The following is an 18,788-nucleotide window of genomic DNA, read 5'->3' as shown; positions in this document are numbered from 1 at the left end:
TGGAGGAGTGTGCCTCCATCTTGATTATTCTGCCTCTCTGTCTCTCTGTCTCTCCACACAGACTCGAGCAACACATGCAAATGCACACGGAGGAACGTGAATACAAGTGCGACCAATGTCCCAAAGCATTTAACTGGAAATCCAATCTCATCCGGCACCAGATGTCCCACGACATCAACAAGCGCTACGAATGTGAAAACTGTGACAAGGTATTGGTGAGTTTGGCTACACCTTTTCTTCTACTCTATGTATATTTGGGCTTGATCAGGTCTCTCCTCGCACGCATCTTGGCTGCAGCGATTAATGCCAGCCGAAGACTATTTAATTATCGAGGTTTTGACCCGTTAACCAAAGTGCCACCCATATTGGGATGGCTCGGCATTGAAAACGTCTTTTTCTTGAAGCCAAGTCGAGGCAAAAGCTGTTTTCGCTGCGCAATGAATTGAACACACCACCCAATCTGGATACTGGTGCACTTGAGAGACTTGTGAAGCATTTATATCGCAGCAATGACATCTAACACTAAGAGGTTGGGTGGGTGTGGGTGAAATCGGCCCCTGAACCGAAGTAGGGAGACATTGATTCGTGCAGACATCTTCAAACCAAGTTGCAAGCAACGTCGTTTTGCTAACTCGGTTATTTGCTAGTTTTGTTGTTGGGTTGGTTCTCTGTTTTCCCTCGTCCTTGTTTACTTATTCATGTTTTGTGAACGTCTATCCCAGTACAATCTCAGTAAGATGAACAGTCTTTGAGATGGATATTGATTAAATGCAATCAATAAAATAATTTTAAAATTGTTTTTCACGAGTCAACACCGTTTGGTTGAAATGAGATGAGTCGTTTGACCCGAAGAAGTCGACAAATTGATGAGTATGTAACCCAAAGTGTGTCGGCATATTATGTAGCCATTTCCTGTAATCTATAAAACTCACTCAAATGTTTACATTGATTTGAGTTCCTCGCTCGCTTTAAAAGCAGCTCATCACGCAGGAAGTTGATCTCTTGTCTGATCCTTGTGTATTCACTGCTGCGTGTTCACCAATAGTGGGATTCTTGTTTTTCCACCTTTTAACGATTTAAACCATTTTTGAGAGAGCAGCTTGCTTTGCTGATGCTCATTCAGATTTATCCGTGAGCTGTGGCTTTGCTGTGTGTCAATGTTGAGGCAAATTTTGTTGCGCATTGAATCGCAGCTTCATTAAGCAGGTGAAAGGTGAGCTGTAATATGTAATATATAATAATATATATATATATATATATATATATATATATATATATATATATATATATATATATATCCAAGTGTGGATTGACTTGCTGTGCTCCCCACTCCACACATCATTGCAGAGATTGATGTTAGATTTGCTGTGTTGTCATGATTTACACCAATCGGACAAACATTTCTTTTCTACAAATTTATTTTGCAATATTGGTGATATTATATTTATTTGAAATTTATTTTTGATATAAGAAGGTCCAAGTGGTCTAAATGGTCGGGGGGTCAAAGCTGTCTAATCTGTCTGAAGGGGTTGAAGTGGTGTTGGAAACTTTGGGGTCTTTGGGGACTTTTCGGTCTTCAGGATGCCTGGTGCTGGCCTAATGGTTAAGGGGCAGGCTTGGGATCCGAGGGTCCCGAGTTCAAATCCCACTTCTCCTGTTGAATTAATATCAGGTGGGGTTGACTCAGCCTGTCATCCTTCTGAGGTTGGCAAAATGAGAACTAGCTTGCTGGGATGATTGATCCATTTGAGTATCCTGTGTCATTGTGGCGACCTATCCAGGATTGTGCCCAATAGCCCAGGAGACTACTTCGGCAGTGCCGATGCTCTGTACAGAGTATGGTCCCAATGTATGGATGGATAGATAGTCTTTGGGCTCCTTGGGGACTTCTGGGCCTTTTGGGTCTTTTGGGATTTTCAAGGTCTTGTGGAATTAACATTCAAACAGGATGTGATTAATTGGCACACAGCCTTCACAGATTCCCTGACTGATTCACAGCTTCACAGCATCACCATGCTTTTCATATATATATATCATTATTTAAAACACACCACCACATAACCGCCACATTATTAAAAACACCTCGCCATCGCGTAACTGCCATTTTAAGAACACCTCACCTCCACATCATTCGAAACGCCTCACCACATGTCGTGATAGAGACAGGCTTGTTTTAACTGAAGATGAGTACGTGAGTTGTCATGTCGTGATTTACACCAAGCAGAATTCAAACATTTATTTTGCAGATTTAATTGTCATATTCGTGATGATGCATTTTTATAAACAATTTAAGTTAAAGGTTTTAGTTTATTTAAGAAAAAAAATTCAAACAAAATACCCTAAGAACATACACATAAGAGAGAGTGGTGCAGCCCAGAAGTTTGGTATGATTTCACAAATGTTTTAAGTTTTAATCATTGATTTGGGAAGTTTGAGGAGACGGAGAGAGAAAGAACCTAACTTGCGACACTGATGCACTCGCTTCAACTCTTTAACAATCCCAACTTGTAATAATCTGCATCTTCTATATTTTTTTTTTCATTTTGATATATAAATACTTCCTTGTTTTCACTGAAGATAAGTACGTGAGTTGTCATGATTTACACCAAGCAGAATTCAAACATTTATTTTGCAGATTTAATTGTCATATTCATGATGATGCATTTTTATAAGCAATTTAAGTTAAAGGTTTTAGTTTATTTAAAAAAAAAAATTCAAACAAAATACCCTAAGAACATACACATAAGAGAGAGTGGTGCAGCCCGGAAGTTTGGTATGATTTCACAAATGTTTTAAATTTTAATCATTGATTTGGAAGTTAGAGGAGACGGAGAGAGAAAAAAACTAACTTGCGACACTGATGTACTCTCTACAACCCTTTAACAATCCCAACTTGTTATAATCTGCATCTTCTATATTATTATTTTTTCATTTTGATATATATATATATATATATATATATATATATATATATATATATATATATATATATATATATATATATATATATATATACTTGTTTTCACTGAAGATAAGTACGTGAGTTGTCATGTCGTCATGATTTACAACAAGCAGAATTCAAACATTTATATTGCAGATTTAATTGTCATATTCGTGATAATGCATTTTTATAAGCAATTTAAGTTAAAGGTTTTAGTTTATTTAAAAAAAAATTCAATCAAAATACCCTAAGAACATACACATAAGAGAGAGTGGTGCATCCCGGAAGTTTGGTATGATTTCACAAATGTTTTAAGTTTTAATCATTGATTTGGGAAGTTTGAAGAGACGGAGAGAGAAAGAAACTAACTTGCGACACTGATGCACTCTCTACAACCCTTTAACAATCCCAACTTGTTATAATCTGCATCTTCTATATTATTATTTTTTCATTTTGATATATGTATGCTTCCTTGTTTTGCAACTCTCAATCAAAAGGTCTGTTTGTTATTGTGTCTGCTATTTACTTGATTTTATCAGATTAATTTCTCCGCTTGCTTGTATTTTGTCCCATAATACAATCGAAGCTTCACCTGAAATCCTTTATGTAATTATTTCAATAGACTGTACTTTGACCTTCGGCTCGTGGTGGAGCTTGTACTTGAATCGCTTGCAAGACTCGGACATTTGAACATATTGTAACATGAATTATCTAAAGGTATGCTGTCGGCAATCGATAAATACAAATGGTACCTGGGATTTCAACCTCGGTTCCCAGCATCCTGATGAGGCACAGGGTTCAGTTAGGAATGCTATACAGTGCAGGCCTCCCAAACTTAACATATTTTTTTGATGAATGTTCGTAAATTGCACGGGATAACATCCCAGCAGCCTTAACCTGCATAGTATTTTAATAATAATAATAATAATAAAAAATTATTGCAAATACCATGGCACTTCAGTTATTGATTAATTTCTAAAAGCTTATTCTGTGAAGGTTTTCCTCAAAAGTCGTATTATTCTGTGACGTTTCAACCATTGATCATAAACTACGAGGCCTGTGGTCAAATGAGCCCCATTAAATGAAATGTCTTACATCTAAAGAGGAGGCAACATTATTCAGTTCCCATTAGTTTGTTAACCAGCATGAGAACTGGATCTCAACAAAAATGTTTCTCCATGGATCTCGCATGCCATGTGCTGTGTTTTTGCCCATGCAGGTGTTCACGGACCCCAGCAACCTGCAACGTCACATCCGCTCGCAGCACGTGGGCGCCAGGGCTCATGCTTGTCCAGAGTGTGGGAAAACCTTCGCTACATCGTCGGGTCTGAAGCAGCATAAGCATATTCATAGCAGCGTTAAACCTTTCTCTTGTAAGTGTGCCCGCAGCAAAATTGGTGCCCGAGGGCTAGCGTGCCATGTGCTCGACCTGCGATTAACCTGTTTGTTAGATTTATTTTTTTTGTAAGCACACAGTGCTTGTCTCGTGTAAACAAAACACAAACACATCCACCAGGTTATATTGCTTTCCATTTTGGTTAAATTATTACCTTGCTCACTGTTTACATGTTGTTTGTTTTGTTGTTTTTTTTTGCCGTAAAATGCATTGTGTGCGTTGTGTTTGTGTGTTTTGGATTTTCCGTTTTCTTTGACTCGAGGCTCGTGATGGAGATATATTCGCCCTCGAGGTATTGGCTCACCTTTAATGAAGCAATAAATTGTTCCTCTCGGCACACTTCCTCATTCGTTGATAAAGTTAAACTTTTGACCTCCAGCACAATCGTTCCACCATTTGTGAAATTGTGTTCTGAAATTTGAACATTGGAATGTTGATGGTTCTCACTATGTCACCCACACATTGAAATGTTGTTTTATTATTATTATTATTATTATTATTATTATTTTTATTATTCAGTTTTATTATTTTCTATGTGCCTGCTTATTTCAATGAGTTTTTGTCAGTTCAGCTTGACTTTGAGAAGAGATATGGTTGAAGACCTTTTGAAGTTTTGTGTCCGTGGATTTGAATTGTTTTAGCAGAGCATCCTGAAAACTCCATCGTGTGAACACATCTGCTTCAGTTTATTATCTGTGGATCCGTTTCTTTCTTTCCTTTATTTACTATCACGACTTTGTTTTTTTTTCTCTCTCTCTCTGCTCCTCAGGTGAGGTCTGTCACAAGTCGTATACGCAATTCTCCAACCTATGCCGGCATAAGCGAATGCACGCAGACTGCCGCACACAGATCAAGTGCAAAGACTGCGGGCAGCTCTTCAGCACTACATCCTCACTTAATAAGCACCGGCGCTTCTGCGAAGGCAAGAACCACTTTGCAATGTCTGCAGCGGCAGCGGCCATTTTCCCACCAGGGACAGGTCTCGCAGGAACGGGACACCCTTGCATGGACAAGGCTGCCTCTTCCCTGCTTCGTAACCACAGCATTCCACCGGGGCTCAACTACTTCGGAGCAGCGCGGCACCATCAGAGTCTGGCCGGTTTCCCAGCCCCAGCACCACCTGGGTTTTCACTTACCTCGGGCTTTGCTGGCCTATTCCAACCACCCCTATATGCTCGACCACCTTTGCTTCCTCCCACACCATTGATGCAAGGTGCGCTTGGTGGAGGAGAGCACAAACCAGCTGGGCCTGTAGCGGCTGCCATGCTTCATCCATCGGCATCTGCTGGGTTAGCCGCTCATGCCAATAGCTTGGCGACGACGATGGCAGGTGCCACAGGCTTACGAATAGATGGGCGCAGTGAGCCAAAAGGCTTGGGGAGGGGAAGCGAAATTTCCGAAACTTCTGACATTGAGGCAGTCAGCACACCCATGGGCAGTGAGGAGTTGGAGAGTACCTCAGGCTCTGAGGGTGACAGTGACAGTGAAAAAGAACGCAAGGCAAAGGGAAATTGTCCACAAGCCCCAAAAGCGTATGGCCTTGGGAGTCCGCTGACTAATGGTGGTAGCAGGGATTTGACACCAGCGAAAACAACGGCTCCAGTACCGAATCATTTTTCAGTTTTCCCCCCTCCGCCTGATGAGATGAGCAACAACACTGATTCGACCAATGACTCCATCAAAGCCATTGCCTCAATAGCTGAGAAGTACTTTGGGCCCGGCTTCATGAACATGCCTGAAAAGCAAATGCGTCCATTTCGTTACCCACCCGTATTCTCATTTCCATTTGTCGGGCCAATGCCAATTTACCCACTGCCAGAGCGCAAGGCCATGCCACCTGTTGTATCGGTCAAAGCAGAGCCACGCTCACCACCACAGGACAAGATCAAGAGCTTTGCTTCACGCGTCCCACCAGAGACGAGTTCGCCCTTTGACCTCAGCTTGACAGCTCGCAGGAAAGAAGAATGTAGGCCACTACCTCCAGGTAAAAAGTCCGGCTCTCGGTCTTTAGGGACCTTGGGGAATGACGAACAGCCTTTGGACCTCAGCGTTAGCAGGAGAACCCGGGCACTGCTGGATAACCCACCCGGGTTTTCACGCAGAAATCATGGCTACCAGGACAGAAAGGCTAGTCGCAGCTTGGACCTACCACCAATGGGTCCTCCGCAAGCTTTGCACCATTCTCCCCTGCAATTTGCTCCAACTAATCCTTTCTACATGGATCCCATTTACAGGTGATTTATCATGTTTTCTGTGAGTTGTAAAAAAAAAAAAACCCAAAAAATCCTTTCCCTCCTAATTATTTATTTTTTTATTTATTCGCCACGCCACCATTTGTGAACAAAATACACTTCCGTTAACTTTTGTTTTATATTGTCTTGCACTTTTTTTTGTTTTTTTTTTTTTAATCCAAATTTTACAAAAGGCTTCTTGGTTCCTGTTTGAACTTCTTTTTTTTATCTTCCTGTTTTATTGCCAATTCTGTTCTGATGACGTGGAATGATTAACAACGCAATTTCTTTTGAGGTTGTGAACCAAGGTAATTAAAATTCCCATAATATAATGCAACATGCGCTCTGATGGGGGAAGAAAAGAAAAACATTCCTCAATATCGACTGGTTTGTGTGTGAAAGTTTAAAATTTGGATCAAAAACGGATTTTTGTTTCAGGGTACATTTAAACACTTGCGATCCCTTGATGTTGATTGGTTGAAAAATGAGTTTCACACTCAAAACGATAACTCTTCTCTTGAGTCGATGGAAAACGCACATTTATCACTCGTGTGAGTATCTGGTAGACTTTGGTTTCTGTTTTTTGTTTTTTGTTTTAATCGGAAGTACTTGCGTTCCCTTTTTGTTGTTGGTCATTGGCTTTGAAACTTGAACAGGGATATTTAGTACTTGAACCGTTCAAAGCGGTCACGTCAGCGTCATAGCTATATTCCGATAGTTTCCGTGCACCTACCTCGCTCGGCACTCTCGTCGCAAATTACCCAATGCGGTGTTGCTTTTGACTGTGGCTTGGAAGGGAAATTGCTTTCTAATCCCTCGCGCTGTCGTTGTCGGAATGATTCGGACACGCAAGACGTGTGCAACCTGCTATACCCGGAGGATGTGCCCAGGTTTGGTAGGTTGAGCAGCTGCTTTGTCAAGTCTGAAGCAACCATAAAGCATGTTCAGCCCCTTAAACCTTGCTTTCAAAATCTCAGTAGATCACTGGCTAACCCGCTAAACCAGTTCAAAGCCCCCATTGTGGGGAAGCCTCGCCACCTTCTCTGAAAAAGAAGGGACTTGTATCGTTTCATTTGGTCATTGCTTTCCAAAATTTGTTTCCGACAATGTGCTTGGAACAATGGTGTGATTGGTCTGATTGTTTTCCTTCCTGCCTTACTCAGAAGTCTCCTGGTGTGCTCCAGGGTCGAAAAGCGGAACATGGAGGAGCCCCTGACCTCTATGAAGGACAAATACATGAGGTCTATTCCAAGGTTGCTGTTTCCCTCACAGGTTGGTGCATCTTCAAACTTGTAGGGAGGACTTTGGCAAAGTGATTCCTTCATTGCACTTTTCTTGATTATCAAACTAAAACGGCACTCAGTAGAGCACGTACCTCCACCAGGCAGAACGGTTTACGTTTTGTATTCCACCGATCGGCCGGATCTGGATCCGGACCTGAACCAAAATCTTATCGGCTTGTTCGTGTCACCTCACCAACTCATCCACCTAGTGTTGTCAAAATTCCTCCACAACATTTTGAAATGCGTGACGCAGTATATCCCTTTTGGCCCAATCTCTCAATGATGAAGAATCACTTTTAAAATTCTCGTATCCAGATCCAGATCCTGACCAAAATTGAATCGACTCGTCCTTGTCACACTCTCAACCTGTCCGCCTAGTTTCGGTCGAATGCGTCTCCAGCTGTTTGAGATATTCTGCTCACCGACAAGCAGGGGTGAATACATAACCTCCATCCACCTTCAGTGGTGGATGTAATGAGGACAGTTTTATGTGCTTGATTAAGCAGACCAATGTTTTTTCTTTTGATTTTGTTTCGCTTGTAAACCTTGATATTGGTAACCTTTCACAGTTGCACCGCCTTACTTTTCTTGTTGAATGAAGCACTGGCATTAACTACATCGATATATGTTGGTGCATTTATATTGCTTTGATAACTTTTACTTGGGGGGGGGGCAGGTGGGCTAAAAGGATATGGCAAATATGCTCAACACCAAATTAGAAAGAATATGGTTTTGGGGAAAAATTAAATCATCGGAAAAGTGTGGAGCAAACAAAAAATTATGGAAGTCAGAAAGAAGATCAACTTTCGAAGAACCATCGTGGTGATTCCTCAGAACCAGCTGCAGTGAAGTGTTTTGGCTACCCATATGTTGTATTTAATTTGTCAGACTATTATGATTTGTACATTTCATTTCAAGAATTACAGTTGCTATTCTTGTAACCTCTACCACCGAAGGTTGACTGAGGTTAGGTTTTTAGACCTATTTGTCTGTTTTTCTCTGTGAGCAGCATATCTCAAAATGTTATTGATGGATTTGGACAAAACTTGGTGGACAACTTGGGTGTGCGACAAGGATGAATTGATTCGATTTTGGTGAAGATCCAGATACGGATCCTCGGAATTTTTTTTTTTTTATGTGATTCTTCACTATTGGAAAATAGGGCCAAAAATAATATCCAGTGTAGCACGGTATCTCAAAAAGTGATGGACGGATTGGGACACAACTTGTTGGACAGGTTAGGTGTGTGACATGTATTAACTGATTCAATTGGTTAACTGAAGTTGGTGAAGATATGGATCTGGATGCAATAATTTTTTTTTTTATGTGATTCTTCACAATAACTATATAGAGCATGATGTTTCAAAAAGTTATGGACGAGATGTGACAAAACTTGGTGGATTAGTTGGGTAGGTGACAAGAACAAGCCAATTAGATTTTGGTTCTGGTCCAGATCCAGAGCCAGCCTATCGGTGGAAGACAACACGTAAAATGTTCAGCCTCGTTGGAGGTGTGCACTCCACCAAGTGCCGTTCTCGTTACGTCCGCCACCGAAGGTGAAGAAGGTTATGTTTTCACCCCTTTCTGTGTGTTCATTACTTGGCAAAAAAAACATTTGGACAAGTATGTTGATCGCCTCCATTTGTTTGTGTGTTTGTTTGTCTATCCGCTCGCCTCCAGCCCAAACCGCTCAACCGATCATTTTGAAATTTTCAGAGATTGATGTCACCGGACCTGCAACGGTCCCGTTTTGAAGTTTCGTAAAATTTGGTTGACCGAAAAGGTCTACACAGGCCAATAGGCCAATTTGAGCCAAATTTTCTAACATCCTCAAATTTCCTCTGATTGAGTTGAAATTTGCATATCAGGTCATTGAATTCAACCACCTATTATTTTTGAGGTTATCTTAGGTCAATAGGTCAACATAAGCCCTAATGTCAACCCAAAATAGGCCAAATTTAAAATTGTTTCTAAAATTGTCAATTTTCATCTAATTGACTTGAAGTTTGAAGAACATTTGCATATGAGGTTGATGAACTCAACAACCTATTAATTTTGAGGTCAACTTCGACCAAAAGGTCTACATAGGACTAATTTCTAAAATCCTCAATTTTAATCCAATTAAATTGAAATTTGAAGAGCATTTGCATATCAGGCCACTGAATTCAACCACCGACTAGTTTTGAGGTAAACATAGGCCAAAAGGACAAACTAGGCCAATTTGGGCCAAATTTTCTAAATCCTCAATTTTCATCTGATTGAGTTGAAATTTGAAAAGGATTTACATATCAGGTCGCTGAATTCAACCATCTATTAATTTTAAGGTCAAAAGGTCAACACAGGCCGAATTTCGAAAATTGATAGAGAAAGCCAAAAACTAAATATATCACCACATCTCAAAAAGTTGTGGACTAGTTATGACAAAACAAGGTGGATGAGTTGAATCGGTGACAAGGACAAGTGCATTGGATTTTGTTTCGGATATAGCTCATCAGTGGGATACAAGACATGAACTGTTCCACCTGACAGAGGTATGCGCTCTATCTACCGAGTGCCGTTCCACTTTGTGCTCTTTTGCCAAGTTGTCACTCTATGAGTGATCTTTTTCATTTGTTTGTGTGCAGTATTTCTCAAAAAGTTGTGGAAGGATCTGGATCAAATTTTGTGGACAGGTTGGGTGTGTGGCAAGGATGAACTGATTCGATTTTGGTGAAGATCCAGATTTGGCGACTGGAATTTTAAAAGTGATTCTTCACCATTTGAGAGATTGGGCCAAAAACGATATAGTACTGTGCAGCATGATATTTCAAAAATGTATTGGGCCCAATATGTTCTCCTGGATCAGGCATTGTGCAGCAAAGGTACGTACTTTACCGAGTGCCCTTCAAGTTGCATCTGAAAGCGCCTAATGCGTAACATTCTTGAATATAATTGAAATTGTATCATAACTTACTGGCTACGGAACTGATGCAAGGGGGATTTAATTTTTGTAATATTGTCACAAAAAGCTCAGGTATTTTTAATTGATCGATCCAGCAGGTGGGTGGTCTGAACTTATTGATTTTAAAAAGTTCAAGTTGTGAAGCTTGTGAAACAGTGCCTGAGACCAGGTCTGCTCTTGCTTATTGCTAAAATTAGCGGAGTAGATCTAGTTTTACTTTTGGTTGGAAGTGCCTCCTACCTCTTTAAAAATGTGTATTCCCAACTGCCACAATTTTGTAATGCGTTTATATATATATATATATATATATATATATATATATATATATATATATATATATATATATATATATATTACACACACACACACACACACACACACACACACACACACACACACACACACACACACACTGAGCAAGATTTGCAAAAGCCTGCTTTAAATTACAAGATTTTTTTTTTTTTTTTTTTTCAAAAATCTGGAAGGAACCAGAAATTTCCCAAATTCATAGATCTTTCACACAACAGTTTAACAACATTATAACTTGTCACCTTTTAACATGACTCGTCCTTGAGAATAAACATCTCAACTCGACAAACATTACATTGTCATGTATAACAAGCAGCGTCATATATTCCACAACAAATCGCAAGAATGCAAGTGTTAACAACACAGTGGACCAATATGCTGCCGAAGAGTGACGCGTAACGAATTTGTGACAAATATCCTCCATCATTATATAAAACTACTTGTCATGAGGGTTTTGGGGGGGGGGGGGTATTTTGTAAAGTATTGTCGATGTCATTGCTATTTCAGCCACATTGTGCAAACAAAACAAGACTATTAAGACATCTCCCTGACTCCACCTCTTGTGCCATATGTGGCACATTGTGCTACTCTCAAATGTGTCCCTTGAAAACCCCATTTACATTTTTTTTTTTTATGATTTTCTTCCTCCTTCAACTTCCCAACTCCTTTGTTTTCTCCATACTCCCCTTTCATTCAAGTTATTTTGTTTTCTTATTTCACTTTGCTCCTTGAATACATATTCAGGTGTGACTCCTCGAACATAATGGCTTATTGCGACTCGTGCTGTTCAAGACAACATTTTTTGCTGTATATTTTAACCCTTTGAACCCGAGTAGCCATTTTACCAGCCGTTATACAAACCTCCATTTACCTGAGTGGCCATTTTACCAGCCGTTATACAAACCTCCATTTACCTGAGTGGCCATTTTACCAGCCATTATACAAACCTCCATTTGCCCGAGTGGCCATTTTACCAGCCGTTATACAAACCTCCATTTACCCGAGTGGCCATTTTACCAGCCATTATACAAACCTCCATTTGCCCGAGTGGCCATTTTACCAGCCATTATACAAACCTCCATTTGCCCGAGTGGCCATTTTACCAGCCATTATACAAACCTCCATTTACCTGAGTGGCCATTTTACCAGCCATTATACAAACCTCCATTTACCCGAGTGGCCATTTTACCAGCCGTTATACAAACCTCCATTTACCCGAGTGGCAATTTTACCAGCCATTATACAAACCTCCATTTTCCCGAGTGACCATTTTACCAGCCATGATACAAACCTCCATGTACCCGAGTGGCCATTTTAGCAGCCACTATACAAACCTCCATAGACACGAGCGGCCATTTTACCAGCCACTATAAAAACCTCCACGGAGCCAAACGGCCATTTTACCAGCCGTTATACAAACCTCCATGTACCCGAGCGGCCATCTTACCAGCCACTATACTAACCTCCATGTACCCGAGCGGCCATTTTACCAGCCGCTATACAAACCTCCATGTAACCGAGCGGCCATTTTACCAGCCACTATACAAACCTCCATGTAACCGAGCGGCCATTTTACCAGCCACTATACAAACCTCCATGTTCCTGAGTGGCCATTTTACCAGCCACGATACAAACCTCAATGTACCCGAGCGGCCATTTTACCAGCCCCTATACAAACCTCCATGTACCCGAGTGGCTGGTTTACCAGCCACTATACAAACCTCCATGTACCCGAGCGGCCATTTTACCAGCCACTATACAAACCTGCATGTACCCGAGTGGTTGGTTTACCAGCCACGATACAAACATCGATGTAACCAAGCGGCCATTTTACCAGCTGCTACACAAACCTCCATATAACCAAGCAGCCATTTTACCAGCCACGATACAAACCTCCATGTACCCGAGCTGCCATTTTACCAGCCACGATAAAAACCTCCATATAACCAAGCGGCCATTTTACCAGCCACGATACAAACCTCCATTTACCCGAGTGGCCATTTTACCAGCCACGATACAAACCTCCATTTACCCGAGTGGCCATTTTACCAGCCACTATAAAAACCTCCATGTAACCGAGCGGCTATTTTACCAGCAGCTATTCAAACCTCCATATAACTGAGCGGCCATTTTACCAGCCGCGATGCAAACCTCCATGTGCCCTAGTGGCCATTTTACCAGCCGCTATGCAAACCTCCATGTGCCCTAGTGGCCATTTTACCAGCCGCTATGCAAACCTGCAAACACCTTAGTGGCCATTTTACCAGCCACTATAAAAAACCTCAATGTACCCGAGCGGCCATTTTACCAGCCGCTATACAAACCTCCATGTACACGAGTGGCCATTTTACCACCCACTATACAAACCTCCATGTCACCGAGCGGCCATTTTGCCAGCCGCTATACAAACCTCCATGTACCCGAGTGGCCGGTTTACCAGCCGCAATACAAACCTTCTTGTAACCAAGCGGCCATTTTACCATCCACTATACAAACCTCCATGTAACCAAGCCGACATTTTACCAGCCGCAACACAAATCTCCATGTAACCAAGCGGACATTTTACCAGCCACTACACAAACCTCCATGTACCCGAGCGGCCATTTTACCAGCCACGATACAAACCTCCATGTACCCGAGTGGCCGGTTTACCAGCCGCTATACAAACCTCCATGCAACCAAGCGGCCATTTTACCAGCCACTATACAAACCTCCATGTAACCAAGCGGACATTTTACCAGCCGCTATACAAACCTCTATGTAACCAAGCGGCCATTTTATCAGCCACTATACAAACCTCAATGTACCCGAGTGGCCGGTTTACCAGCTGCTATACAAACCTCCATGCAACCAAGCGGCCATTTTACCAGCCACAATACAAACCTCCATGTAACCAAGCGGACATTTTACCAGCCACTACACAAACCTCCATGTACCCGAGCGGCCATTTTACCAGCCACGATACAAACCTCCATGTACCCGAGTGGCCGGTTTACCAGTCGCTATACAAACCTCCATGCAACCAAGCGGCCATTTTACCAGCCACGATACAAACCTCCATGTACCCGAGTGGCCGGTTTACCAGCCGCTATACAAACCTCCATGCAACCAAGCGGACATTTTACCAGCCACGATACAAACCTCCATGTACACGAGTGGCTGTTTACCAGCTGCTATACAAACCTCCATGCAACCAAGCGGCCATTTTACCAGCCACTATAAAAACCTCCATGTAACCAAGCGGCCATTTTACCAGCTGCTACACAAACCTCCATATAACCAAGCGGCCATTTTACCAGCCACGATACAAACCTCCATGTACCAGAGCGGCCATTTTACCAGCCACTATAAAAACCTCCATGTAACCGAGCGGCTATTTTACCAGCAGCTATTCAAACCTCCATATAACTGAGCGGCCATTTTACCAGCCGCGATGCAAACCTCCATGTGCCCTAGTGGCCATTTTACCAGCCGCTATGCAAACCTGCAAACACCTTAGTGGCCATTTTACCAGCCACTATAAAAAACCTCAATGTACCCGAGCGGCCATTTTACCAGCCACTATACAAACCTCAATGTACCCGAGCGGCCATTTTACCAGCCACTATACAAACCTCCATGTACCCGAGTGGCCATTTTACCACCCACTATACAAACCTCCATGTCACCGAGCAGCCATTTTGCCAGCCGCTATACAAACCTCCATGTACCCGAGTGGCCGGTTTACCAGCCGCAATACAAACCTCCATGTAACCAAGCAGCCATTTTACCAGCCACTATACAAACCTCCATGTAACCAAGCTGACATTTTACCAGCCGCAACACAAATCTCCATGTAACCAAGCGGACATTTTACCAGCCACTACACAAACCTCCATGTACCCGAGCGGCCATTTTACCAGCCACGATACAAAACTCCATGTACCCGAGTGGCCGGTTTACCAGCCGCTATACAAACCTCCATGCAACCAAGCGGCCATTTTACCAGCCACTATACAAACCTCCATGTAACCAAGCATACATTTTACCAGCCACGATACAAACCTCCATGTACACGAGTGGCTGTTTACCAGCTGCTATACAAACCTCCATGCAACCAAGCGGCCATTTTACCAGCCGCTATACAAACCTCCATGTAACCAAGCGGCCATTTTACCAGCCACTATACAAACCTCCATGTACCCGAGTGGCCATGTTCCCAGGCACTATACAAACCTCCATGTACCCGAGCGGCCATTTTACCAGCCGCATTTCAAACCTCCAGATAAATGAGTGGCCATTTTACCAGCCGCAATGCAAACCTCCATGTGCCCTAGTGGCCAGTTTACCAGCCGCTATGCAAACCTCCAAACACCTTGGTGGCCATTTTACCAGCCACTATACAAACCTCCATCAACCTGAGCGGCCATTTGACCAGCCACCATACAAACCTCCATCTACCCAAGCGGCCATTTTACCAGCCATTGTGCAAACCTCCATTTACCTGAGTGGCCATTTTAACAGCCGCTATTCAAACCTCCATCAACCCGAGTGGCCCTTTTACCAGCCACTATACAAACCTCCATGTACCCAAGTGGCCCTTTTACCAGCCGTTATACAAACCTCCATTTACCCGAGTGGCCATTTTACCAGCCACGATACAAACCTCCATATACCCAAGCGGCCATTTTACCAGCCATTGTGCAAACCTCCATTTACCCGAGTGGCCATTTTAACAGCCGCTATTCAAACCTCCATTTACCTGAGTGGCCATTTTACCAGCCACGATACAAACCTCCATTTACCCGAGTGGCCCTTTTAACAGCCGTTATACAAGCCTCCATTTACCCGAGCGGCCCTTTTAACAGCCGCTATTCAAACCTCCATTTACCTGAGTGGCCATTTTACCAGCCACGATACAAACCTCCATTTACCCGAGTGGCCCTTTTAACAGCCGTTATACAAGCCTCCATTTACCCGAGCGGCCATTTTACCAGCCGTTGTGCATACCTCCATTTACCCGAGTGGCCATTTTAACAGCCTCTATGCAAACCTCCATGTACCCGAGTGGCCCTTTTACCAGCCGTTATACAAACCTCCATTTACCCGAGCGGCCATTTTACCAGCCGTTGTGCATACCTCCATTTACCCGAGTGGCCATTTTAACAGCCTCTATGCAAACCTCCATGTACCCGAGTGGCCCTTTTACCAGCCGTTATACAAACCTCCATTTACCCGAGTGGCCATTTTACCAGCCACGATACAAACCTCCATTTACCCGAGTGGCCCTTTTAACAGCCGTTATGCAAACCTCCATTTACCCGAGTGGCCATTTTACCAGCTGCTATTCAAACCTCCATGTACCTAAGTGGCCATTTTACCAGCCACTATATAAACCTCCATCAACCCGAGCAGCCATTTTACCAGCCACTATATAAACTTCCATATACCCAAGCGGCCATTTTACTAGCCATTGTGCAAACCTCCATTTACCTGAGTGGCCATTTTACCAGCCACTATACAAACCTCCATGTACCCGAGTGGCCATTTTACCAGCCACTATACAAACCTCCATATACCCAAGTGGCCATTTTTCCAGCCACTATTCAAACCTCCATGTACCCAAGTGGCCATTTTTCCAGCCACTATACAAACCTCCATCTCCCCTAACGGCCGGATTTTTCTCCAGAGCCCAGGGTGGGGAAGCCGAAAGTTCAAAGGGTTGAGGAGTGGTTGAATACCATATTGTCTTTTCAATGTCAAATAAAATATCTGGAATTGCAGTCCCAAGATGACATCAGAAAGGGGGTTGACGAGTATCATTGTGCTTTTCAGAGGTATCGTTTGTTTTTGGAGCTATAATGCAAGACAGGATTTGCTGAATTCCATTCTATGCCTCATGCGGATAATTGTCAATGGCTCGGGGCTGTAGTTTTGTTCCCTCTCACATGGACCATTGCTTGTGATTGAAACCAACTTGTCTGCTTTGCATTGTGGGAAATTCAGGAGAAATTCTTTAGTAGATGGACTTCCACTGGCCACTGAAATTTCTTCCAGCTGAGAGATAGCCATGGCAAGCTCTATTCCAGGAATAAAGATTTCAGTTAATCAAAAACTCTGCCCTTTGAATGATGAGGCCAATGGATGGGTGGTTCCTGCTCATCTCAAGTGGGAGTCGTAGTCAGGGTGTTGTGATTAATTTTAATATCGATTGCATTTGTGGTGCTGTTAATATAGTTCTAACAATAAGCAGTTCACCTTTCTATAAAGCCAGCTCTCAAAGGGACTCCATTGTGAGTTTGCAGTCTACGTTGGACATATTGAGCAGATAGGATGCCATATCTCAGAGTTATTGTTGATGAAACACATTAGTGGCATCCTTTCAATATCCTTTGCGGGAATAACGTGCACTGGAGTAGCACTTTTTATTGTATTTGCAAGCGTTTTATATCCCAGATGTTAACAACTTTGTCGTTAGGCCTTTTTGACTCGCATGACCTTCTCTGCTCCCACGTTTGACTTCAACTGCAAGATTATTCCACTGAATGTGAAGATTTCCCCTTATTCACACATTCACTCCTGGGTTTTATTCAAGTCCTTTTACATGGACGCTGTGCTCTAGAGGATCCATTCATGCCAGCCTTGAATTAGTTACCACGTCGCACTCGTAACGTTAAGCCGATTTTTTTTTTTTTTTTTTTTTTTTTTTTTTTTTTGGAACTGCAGTAATTGGTCAAACAGAGTGAAGGGAAAGTTTTGAATTCCAAAACACTTCATTAATGGTATCTTGTGAAAGTTGGAATTTGGACATTGTCAGGATCATTTATCTACATATGAACCTCATTTGTGATGGTTCAAAGGAAAGCTGCAAGCTTGGGTATTAATGGATTTGTCCCTGCAGGGGTATTGTGTTAATTCGACAAGGCAGAGAAAAATGTAAGAGGCTCACATTTCGTCTGTGCTGAAAGAAAACTTTGCTTTCCGTGCTGATTCCAAGTTGCTAAATTATTCCATGTCTGAATTGTCCTTGTAACCACATGCCTTGAAGTTTCTGCATTTTCTACAAACTCGCGGAGAACTGCTCTCGTTGAGCCAGGGCTCTTGTGTACATGTGAATCTTTCTAGCCGTGCTAAGACCCTGCAGGCCGTAGTGCTGATCAGTCCAAAAAAAGAAAGCTACCAAAACACTGGAGCAAATTGGCTTGGAATGGAGAAAGTTTCCCCAAAGATTGCTCAGACTTGAGCAAACTGTAACCCGTACTCGATTGAACAAAGCCCTGTCTTTTTGCTTGCAGACTTGATTTGACGGGTTTCTTTCCACTGCTCGGTTAATTTTTACAGACTGAAGTGACACGTTGGTGTTTCAAAAACTTCAATGATCAGGTCGAACGTAACTTGCAGTGCTTAATGATGCGTTCCTCTCAAATGTATCTTCTCTGATGCTGCCTTTTAAGATGGCTGCAATCGACAACATGGCAGAGAAAATGGAGGCGTACTCGTCCCTGAAGCTGGATGCGAACAGTGGGCTTCAGTCACCGCATGCCTTTGGCTTCCGGCAACCCCCCAGTAGTCTTCCAGACACGCTCCTGCGAAAGGGAAAAGAGAGATATACTTGTCGGTAAGATGCCCGTGTGTGTTTGTGTTTGTGTATATGTATATGTAGACATATATATATATATATATATATATATATATATATATATATATA

At 42.4% G+C, this 18,788-nt stretch overlaps 1 protein-coding gene across 5 annotated transcripts in view; it reads left to right on the top strand.

Annotated features, from left to right (window-relative positions):
• LOC147018890 (MDS1 and EVI1 complex locus protein EVI1-A-like) overlaps positions 1–18,788 on the top strand; it is a 458,835-nt gene that overhangs the window by 422,987 nt on the left and 17,060 nt on the right. Inside the window, exons 7-11 of one of the 5 annotated variants that reach the window (XM_085899009.1) lie at positions 62–215; positions 4,161–4,266; positions 5,107–6,571; positions 7,732–7,840; positions 18,535–18,698. In XM_085899009.1, the coding sequence (XP_085755135.1) occupies positions 62–215; positions 4,161–4,266; positions 5,107–6,571; positions 7,732–7,840; positions 18,535–18,698 (1,998 nt within the window). Of the gene's footprint in view, positions 1–61; positions 216–4,160; positions 4,315–5,106; positions 6,572–7,731; positions 7,841–18,534; positions 18,699–18,788 lie in introns of all 5 variants that reach the window. The other 4 variants (XM_085899010.1, XM_085899007.1, XM_085899008.1 and 1 more) reach the window with 4 other exon arrangements.

The sequence above is a fragment of the Eptatretus burgeri genome, chromosome 10, assembly GCF_056783735.1.
Source record: "Eptatretus burgeri isolate ZD-2024b chromosome 10, Ebu_testis_v1, whole genome shotgun sequence".
Classification (NCBI taxonomy): Eukaryota; Metazoa; Chordata; class Myxini; order Myxiniformes; family Myxinidae; genus Eptatretus; species Eptatretus burgeri.
The sequence above is the reverse complement of the archived record's forward strand: the minus strand, read 5'-3'. Positions and strand labels throughout refer to the sequence as shown.